The 10,099-nt window shown below is 38.1% G+C and overlaps 1 protein-coding gene across 1 annotated transcript in view; it reads right to left on the reverse strand.

Moving 5' to 3' along the window:
• Positions 1-2,878: 2,878 nt before the first annotated feature.
• Positions 2,879-10,099, reverse strand: part of HOATZ (HOATZ cilia and flagella associated protein) — a 24,111-nt gene continuing 16,890 nt past the window's right edge. Inside the window, exons 4-6 of the mRNA XM_007128249.1 lie at positions 5,900-5,959; positions 5,236-5,288; positions 2,879-3,078 (exon numbers count right to left, since the gene is read on the reverse strand). Of these exons, the coding sequence (XP_007128311.1) occupies positions 3,021-3,078; positions 5,236-5,288; positions 5,900-5,959 (171 nt within the window). The 3' untranslated portion in view covers positions 2,879-3,020. The remainder of the gene's footprint in view (positions 3,079-5,235; positions 5,289-5,899; positions 5,960-10,099) is intronic.

Genomic DNA, 10,099 nt, shown 5'->3' on the forward strand with positions numbered 1-10,099 from the left:
ATGTGGGGCAGAGCTGCCTCTGTCAATCAACAGACATGTAGCGAGAAGAAGACCTGCCCCTGCAGCCTGAAGCGGAGCTATCTGGCCAAACTTAGATCAGCCAAATCCTCTGTTGACCTACAGATATGTGAGCAATAATAAATGTTTTAGATCACTTTGTTATTCAGTACTGTTGCAGCAATACCTGACCATTACACTTGGTAATGCAGAGAGGTGTCACTGGGGGAACACTGGTTGCTGAGAAGGCTCATAACGTAGAATTTTTCATGGTAAAATTGTCTTGGTCCAGGGTCCAACCCTTAGTTTGACAAGCTCAAACCCAGTCTAAGAGACTAATATATTTACGTGTTGAGAAATAGAATCATCAGGTAAACCGATGTTTGCCTTGGCCTGTTGAGCACATACTCTCCCTCTGGGCGAAAGAAGATTTCTCAGTGAGCATGGAATCAGAACAAAGAGAATTAGCTATATGGTTTGAAAGTTTAGGCTTTGATAGCCTGCTATATCCGTCTTCACAAGAGAGAGCTATCTGTCTGGCAGTGAAAAACATCACCCTGACAGGGTAACTTTTATTCTTGATAATGCTGAGATGAGATTACTAATTGTGTAACTTTCTAAATTTCCCTTCTCTAAGCCTGATTACCTTCCTTCTGTTCAAAACATTTTTTCTCCAAATAGTGTTGTGGCAGAAACATTTCTTTTAGTGATAGAGTCCTTGAATTCTAACTAGGCAGATGTCCCCGCATCCACCCCCATTAAAGACTATTTCCTAGCCTCCCTTGCAGTTTGGTGTGTCCCTAATGATTAAGTTCTGACCAGTGGATCACTGGCTCCGCTGCTGGCACTGTGAATGGGAGCTGCATAGTACGGAGGTTACGTCCAGGACGTGCAGGTGGAGGCCAGGAGTGAAGTGCACGGTGGTTCTAAATAGAGCTGGAGCCCTGGGGCTGCGTGTACAACCCTGAGTAGGTCTGCCAGTTGGACAGAAGGGACAACGTCTTAACCTTCTCTTTTCCAATATATACCAAAGGGAATGATCTTTGAAAGTGAGGGAGACTGGCACTGGGAGCACGTCCATGTGTATAAGACAAAGGGATGTTGAACCTCAAGATCCTTTTTGACACTCCTCCTAGAGGAATGGAAATAAAAACAAAAATAAACAAATGGGATCTAATGAAACTTCAAAGCTTGTGCACAGCAAAGGAAACCATAAACAAGACGAAAAGACAGCCCTCAGAATGGGAGAAAATATTTGCAAACCAATCAACGGACAAAGGATTAAACTCCAAACTATAGAAACAGCTCATGCAGCTCCATATTAAAAAAACAAACAACCCAATCCAAAAATGGGCAGAAGACCTAAATAGACATTTCTCCAAAGAAGACATACAGATGGCCAAGAAGCACATGAAAAGCTGCTCAACATCACTAATTATTAGAGAAACACAAATCAAAACTACAATGAGGGGCTTCCCTGGTGGCGCAGTGGTTGAGAATCTGCCTGCCAATGCAGGGGATGTGGGTTCGAGCCCTGGTCTGGGGGGATCCCACATGCCGTGGAGCAACTAGGCCCGTGAGCCACAGCTACTGAGCCTGCACGTCTGGAGCCTGTGCTCCGCAACAAGAGAGACTGCGACAGTGAGAGGCCCGCGCATCGCAATGAAGAATGGCCCCCACTCGCCGCAACTAGAGAAAGCCCTCACACAGAAACGAAGATTCAACACAGCCAAAAGTAAATAAATAAATAAATATTAAAAACAAACAAACAAACAAAACTACAATGAGGTATCACCTCACACCAGTTAGAATGGGCATCATCAGAAAATCTACAAACAACAAATGTTGGAGAGGGTGTGGAGAAAAGGGAACCCTCTTGCACTGTTGATGGGAATGTAAATTGATACACCCACTATGGAGAACAGTATGGAGGTTCCTTAAAAAACTACAAATAGAATTACCATATGACCTAGCAATCACACTACTGGGCATATACCCAGAGAAAACCATAATTCAAAAAGACACATGCACCCCAATGTTCATTGCAGCATTATTTACAATAGCCAGGACATGGAAGCAACCTAAATGTCCATTGACAGACGAATGGATAAAGAAGATGTGGTACATATATACAATGGAATATTACTCAGCCATAAAAAGGAACAAAATTGGGTCATTTGTTGAAACGTGGATGGATGTAGAGACTGTCATACAGAGTGAAGTAAGTCAGAAAGAGAGAAACAAATATCGTATATTAACACATACATGTGGAACCTAGAAAAATGGTACAGATGAACTGGTTTGCAGGGCAGAAACTGAGACACAGATGTGGGGAACAAACGTATGGACACCAAGTGGGGAAAGTGGAGGGGGGGCGTGGTGGTGGTGTGATGAATTGGGCGATTGGGATTGACATGTATATACTGATGTGTATAAAATTGATGACTAATAAGAACCTGCTGTATAAAAAAATAATAATAATAAGATGAAGGAATGTTGAGCCAGCTAGTCACAGAACTAGAAGCAATTCACTTCTGACTGACTTTAGACATATTCCAGAAACTGAATAAACCAAATTTTGGGAAATGGATTTTTTTTTTTTACTGCAAGAAGACTTTAACGTTTTCAGGACTGACCTTTCACCTCTATTTCCTTATTAATTGTTTTTACTGGTGGTCTACAAGTTGAAGCACATAAAACCCCTGTTTCTTGTTTATCTGATATTCATAACATAGATCAAATATAGAAATTTTGGAAATACCCTTCAAATGAAAACAAGATAAATAGGAGTTTGTGAATGTATAAGATGAGAGAGACGATTACTGTGTGGTACCAAATACAGTGATATTCACTAAGTAAAATAGACACAAGTATTCAATAACTGGTAAAATTCCTAGAAGTGTTGCATATTTAACTTTTATTTCTTTGTTTAATTTAACTGATTCCAATGATCCTGATGTAAGAGCAGGTTGTTTCAAAAGTGAAGATCTAAGTGAGCCATCCTCTCCCATGTGTCAATCAAATTAGTCCAAGGCTTTGACTTCTTCTTGGTCTTCTTTATCTGACTCTGAAATCACTTTCCTGTTGGCAGTAACATGAATCAGTTCCAATACACAGAACTCTGTAGTTGTGAACACAACGTGGCATGAAAAAAACTTTTGAAAGTTTCTCCAATAAAGATTTACTGTCTTGCATTCTGACTATGCCTTAGATTTTGCAATCAAGTGTAAACTGTGTGGGAGGAGTGGTCATTCCACTGTGAAGTGTGACTTGAAGGGCACGGGAGCAGACTTCCTAAACTTAAATATATTGTGCTCACCTGAGTCAAACTTCTGAGATTTCATCATTGGTGATTGATTTCTTTGGATGACCCATTGTTCCTTCTTGTCAGCCCTCTTTTACAATGCAAATATCGGATAAAAAAACATAGTGCCACTGAAACTTTACTATGTACACACTTTCTAGTTCTTTCTTTCTGACAGAAGGGGACCTGGAGTATCCTAAGATCTGATGAAGGAGTGATGGTAAGGGCATATCTGTATACGTGGGGAAAGTTTGGGTAGACAGGAAAGGATGGAGGGAGGAAAAAGAGGGCAAAATTAAAATAAAATTGTGTTTAAGATATTTCACAAATTTAAAAATGTTTACAAATTACTGTACAGTATAGAAACACCACTTTCTAAATTAGCTAATGCTGAACTACATGACATTTTTTAGCTAAAATTTTTTGTTACAGGGAATTCCCTGGTGGTCCAGTGGTTAGGACTTGGCGCCTTCGCTGTCGGTCCCAGGTTCAACCCCTGTTGGGGAACTAAGATTCTGGAAGCCACTTGGCATGGCCAAAAAAAAAATTTTGGGGGGGGTTACAAATATTTTCTGAATTCCTACATGGAGGCAGTGTGCTAGGCACTTTGGGTGACCCAGTTTCTCACGGAACTTACAATATAGTCATAGACGAGTGAAAAGTTAAATAACTTAATAAGAGTTGAATAATTATAAAATATGGGCACAAAGTAGTGCTGACTAACTGCCAAAAGAATGGTGCAGACAGTAACTGTGTAAGAAGCTCAGGGAAAGAAGATGTCACAGTGAAATGGAATGGAATTCAAGGCTTCAGGACAGAGGAGGGAGGCCAACCTGGTATACAAAAGGAATTAGGTAAGCACTTAAATCATTAAGGGAATTATCTGTTCAAGTTGTGAAATAATGTTTTACTCTTAGGTGAATGTACATGGATAGTAACAGGACTGTTCTGATCATTCCTATAAAAATATGCACAGAAATCTAAGGTACCCAGACAGATCTGTTGATACAATTCAAGTAGCAATCTTCATTATTTGAATCAGATAAGTGAACTTTTGACTGGGCTAGTTTTGCTTCACCCTTAGAAGCTAAGTCAAATCATCTAGCTGAAAAGCAAGAAATTAAGTTGTTGAACATTGTGTAGACAATATAGCCAGGTGATTAAGTGATCTTTCCATTTTTTCAGAAGTTTTAAAAATCAGCATAGACATATTAATTTTTCATTAATAACATCTGATAACGTTCAAGGAAGTCAGCCTCAATACCAATGAGGTAAGAATAAAAATTCTATTACATTTTGTTTTTCCCTGAATGTAGTATGCAAATAAATATTTGTCAAATTAATGTCGAGTTAGCCACATTGGGTTTCAATCAGAATACAAAAATGAAGACATTTACATTTTTTATTAGGGATTCTTTCGTGATTAACCAGTGATAGCCGGTTTCCTTTAAACTCTTCTGGACCATGTGCCTGGTGCTGCTCTAACATTATTCTGGGATAAGGCTATTAACCCGTCACTGTGAAGCTAGATGAACTTAGATTTAGCAAGCTTAGGTATGCCTTTGGTGGTATCAGAGTTGATAATCTAGAAGACCTGCTGATCTGCCAAAGATGGCAGGGCTAGGTGTGGGTAGGGGATAGGGGTGCTGAAGAGGAGTGATGGCAGGTGAACACAATCACCCAGGATGAGAAAGGAGGGGAAGAGAATGCGTACAGACTCGAGGTTGATCTACTCTCCTGTTTGCACCAGTTTATACTTGCATGTTGCACAGACATGTAAGTGGGCACAGGCTTTAATGTAGATGAGGAGAAGAAAGTTTTCTCAAGGCAAGAAATCTCTAAAAGAGTGGGTGGATTTTTAGAAGATTTGAAGGTAGGGAGCAAACTGATTAAAAAAAAAAAAAGAAGCACTTCTTTGACAGAAGTAAACTTACTTTGCTTTGTATACTTTGGCTTTTGGTTTATAAGGAAGGGAAACCAGTTCTTTCTAAAACAAAACAAAATAAAAATAAAAAAGGAAAATTTTTAGTTCTTGCACTGACTGAAATTTACTTACTTGAAAAAAATCTGAGGTAAAATTATCACAGAGTTTATAATGACCAGCTTCTTGAATCCGGAGACTGTGGGGTTAGAAATGGTCCAGATTAGGGCATTTGGGGTTCACTCAGGAGAGTGTGTTTGTACATCCAGAAGTGTATGGGGTGCTATTGCTTTTATTGTTTTTTCCTCTTCATTTAGCATTTGTTTTTGTAGGATCTAAGCAAGATCAATCATTGTAAAACAAATATTAGCAATGAAGTAGCCCATGTTAATATCCTACGGCTTTACAACATGTGACAATAAGCCCAGAGACAAGAGCACCATTTCTGTGCCAGCAGAGTTGCACACTGTGGAGATGTCTTTGGTTTATCAAAGACTGTCAGATTATCTGATGTCTATGCCCTGCCCCCTCCAGCATATGAAAGGCTCTGGACCATGGGCACCTTGATTTAAGGAGTAAAGCTATAAAACCTCTCAGAATTTGCCATAGTTAACCCCCCCCACCCCCCGCCCCGCCCCGCCCCGAGGTTTATCTGAATGCCTCACTATCAGTCTCACCGAGATCCTTTCTTCTCTTTGTTTTCTTAAGAGTTGGATAATCTCATCTCTCTTTTTAGCCTGTTTAAAGGAAAAAAAAAAAAAAAAAAAAAGAGCGGATGAGTCTTTTGACTCAATAATAAAGCTATGTGTCCATGGGGGGGGTAGGATTTTTTTCCATTTTCCTTCTTGTATTTTGGGGCAGAATTAAACACTTTTTCCAAGACAGATTTATACTTTTCATTTATAACGCAATTCAGTTTTTATTCCAGAGGATGCTGCTTTACAAAATAATTTGATTTTGATTCTAAATGGAGAGAATTTTTCTTGCCCATATAATAATAACTTTTATTGACTTTACTACATGAACCATACTAAGAACTTGATATGTTATATCATTATTTTCTTATAATAACTCAGAATTTTGACATCACTATCATCCCATTTTATATATGAGGAATGTGAAGAATACTAAGGTTAAATACCTTACTTAAGGTTTTAAGTGGCAGAACTGGATTTGATACCAGCTCTACTTGAAAACAAAGCCCAAGCTAATGGCCACCACACTAAATTGCCACTAAATGGTAGCAAGACACAAAATCAGCCAGCTCAAACAGCATGCCACCAAGTACATCCATGGCAAGAGGGCTCTTCTAAGTAGCTTACATACAGAACAGAATCTCACACTCCATTGCTCCTCTGTCTTAAGATATTGAGACATGCACATCCTCAGGTTAGTTTTCTTAAGAGTAAAAAACAAAACAAAACAAACCCCCCCTCCCCGACTAATTTAGTTCAGGCACAAAGATTTATCAAGATATAGACTGTATACAAAGAGGCAAATATGGGTACAAAATTTTTTTCATAGAATACAGTTAGGTTCAGTATTGGAGATGGCGAGGCAGAAAATCGCATCTGGAGTGTTTGAGAACAAGAGGAGAAAGAAATCTGAGAATCTGACAAATCAAACTTGTAGGTTCAAATGGCCAAATAAAATGAAAGAAGCTCTGCTTAGATCAAGGCTAGAAGGAAGATATAACTAAGAATGGACATAGATTTGTCATATCTAGGTAAAAATTCTGTCATCTATCCATCCATTCAAATTTATTGAGCACTGCATTATTTTCCTAGGGCTGCAGTAACAAAGTATCAAAATCTAGACGGCTTAAAACAACAGATATTTATTGTCACACGGTTCTGGAGGCTAGAAGTCCAAAACAAGGTGTCAGCAGGGCCATGCTCCCTCTGAAACCTGTAGGGGCATCCTTCCTTGCCTCTTCCTAGCTTCTGGTCATTTGCTGGCAATCTGGGGCTTTCTTTGGCTTGCAGCTGTGTAGCTCTAATCTCTGCTTTCGGTGGCATGTTGCTTTATCCCTGTCTTCACGTGGCTGTCCTATGAGGACACCAGTCATATTGAATTAGGGGCCCACCCTACTCTAGTATTAACTTCTTAACTAATTTTATCCACAATGATTCTATTTCCAAATGAGGTCACTTTTCATGGTAGTGGGGGTTAGGACTTCAACATATCTCTTTTTTTCGTGGGACACATTTCAATCTGTAATGAGCACCTATGATGTAACATTACTGTGCTAGGGGCTGAACAAAATACCATTCTTGCCTGCCAGGTGATGGCAGACTTGTGGAGAAAAAGACAATAGTCTCACCTCACATATACTACAATGGGATTAGAATAGGATGAAGTAAGAGAACCGAGGAGGGACTCTCAATTCAGATGAAGGTGTGTGTGTGTGTATCTGTGGGGGAAACTCAGAGAAGATATCCCAGTGGAGGTGATGTCCAAGATTAGGCCTGAAAGCGTAGTCACCAGATAACAGTACAGATGGGATGGGGAAGAAAGCTTTCGAGGCAGAGGAAACAGGGTGTGCAAAGCCCTGGAGGCTGCATATTACTAAGTAATTCCTCAGGATGAGTCTTTAGTCCTGATGGCTGCAAGAGAAGCTGCAAAGCTCAGGCACGCTACACCAAGACGTGGGAGGAGGGGCCATGCTGGTGCACGAGTAATCAGCAGAGCACACTGCTGCTTTGGCTTTGCTTCATTCCGTTCAAGTCATATTAATCTTGCCTTTTAAGAGCCTACAGAGTTTTAATTTTATTGATTCTGGGACAAGATTTCTTCTTTTTACTTGAATTTAAGGCATCATGTATCACAGATATTGAAAGAAAAAAAAATTCAGGGTCTTTTAAAAACTAAGCTTATTTTTTTTCCAGTTATACATATACATGTATCTATTCTTTTTCAAATTCTTTTCCCGTTTAGGTTATTACAGAATATTGAGCAGAGTTCCCTGTGCTATAAAATAGGTCCTTGTTGGTTATCTATTTTAAAAGTATAGTAGTGTGTATATGTCATTCCCAAACTCCCAATTTATCCTCCCCCCACACCTTTCCCCTTTGGTAACCATAAGTTTGTTTTCTATGAGTCTGTTTCTGAAAAACTAAGCTAATTTAAAAATACCTGGCAATTTGCTATGGATTGACTAAAATAATGTCTATAGAAAAAGACCTGGGATATTTTCAGTGTAGATATTCAGTTAGTTTCTTTTCCAACTTTCCCATTACACATGTACTCAGTGGGAATTAAATGCTCCCATACTGCAATTACACAGCACTTTATACCCTTATTACAGTACTGATCTTACTTTCCCTGCTTTATCTCATAGTTGCTACCACGTCTCTTTCAGAGTGTTACTCATCCTTTTATCCTTCCTTAGAGCTTAACAGTGCCTTGTAAATGATACTCAATGAATTTTTGTTGAATTGATTTGTCATGATATATGAATGAACCTATTACACTGTCTAATGCACAATCACTAGTCTAAGCAAAAAAAAAAGTTTTAGAAAGTGAAATTAAACAGTGGGCAAGTTTAGTTCTTAAAATCCCCTATGAACAAAACTATATGATCATTTTCTGTGTAACTATTGGGTAGTCACAGGCAAGTGATATTGTCATAATGCTTCTAATATAAATGAACAAATATTTAATTATAAGACTCTAAATAATAGTAGGGTAAAAAAATCATTCATTTAATTTTTGATTTCAGGTGCTTTTTTATTATAATGGATTATATTATATTACAAAACTTAATCAGTTTTGTAATATAATATAATGCACCAGAAACAAAGTTTTCAAATATGATTTGATTTCTGCTTCCTGGACATGTTTCCTGGGAATGCATAACAAAAGTACTGTAGGCAACTGTGTCATCAGAACAAAATCAGTGCCAACTATTCTAAGAAATCTCTGCCAGGATAACTAAATACATTCAGCGGTAAGAGAAAATTCTTACAATTTACCTTATTAGTAGGGAAAAATAATTTACCTGTTAATTTCATAACGACAAAAGAATTCTCATTTCTAGCCATGGTGTTTCGGTTGTGTTCATTAATGGAATTTATAAGACATTTAAATCATTTATTAATTCTTAAAGTAATAGCATAAGGGGGTCAGAATTTATATTTATAATTTTTTTTCAGTTTTTATTGTGATATAACTGACATACAACACCGTGTAAGTTCAAGGTGTACAGCGTAATGACTTGACATACATATATATTGTGAGATGATTAGTACTTGAGTTTAGTTACCATCCATCATCTTATATAACTACAAAATTTTTTAAAATTTTGATGAAAACTTCTAGGATCTACTCTCTTAGCAACTTTCAAATATACCACTACAGTATTTTTTGTTATAGTCATAATGTTGTATATTATATCCCCAAGACTTATGTATCATAATATATTTATAATATTTTAATGGTGGATACTTTCTTATATTATACATTTTAGTTATATTACTTATAGTTATATCCTACTCTCGAAAAAATAAATTACAGAATAAAGAGTGATTTTAGTAAGTTAGGATATGATCATTTATACATTTAATATCTCATAGGTTAATGAATTTTAGTGCCACTTCAAGGATTAAGCTGCTGAGTTCTCTATTTTTGGCTTTTCAGAGCCAAATAATTTGGGTGGCAACATAGATTAGTGGAGTCAAATACATTTGGGTCTGAACCCCAATTCTGCTGTGTGATTAATGGCAAGTAATATCTTTTTTTTTTTTTTTTTTTTTTTTTTTTTTTTGCGGTACGCGGGCCTCTCACTGTTGTGGCCTCTCCCGTTGTGGAGCACAGGCTCCGGACGCGCAGGCTCAGCGGCCATGGCTCACGGGCCTAGGCGCTCCGCGGCATGTGGG

Source organism: Physeter macrocephalus, chromosome 16 (genome assembly GCF_002837175.3).
Source record: "Physeter macrocephalus isolate SW-GA chromosome 16, ASM283717v5, whole genome shotgun sequence".
Classification (NCBI taxonomy): domain Eukaryota; kingdom Metazoa; phylum Chordata; class Mammalia; order Artiodactyla; family Physeteridae; genus Physeter; species Physeter macrocephalus.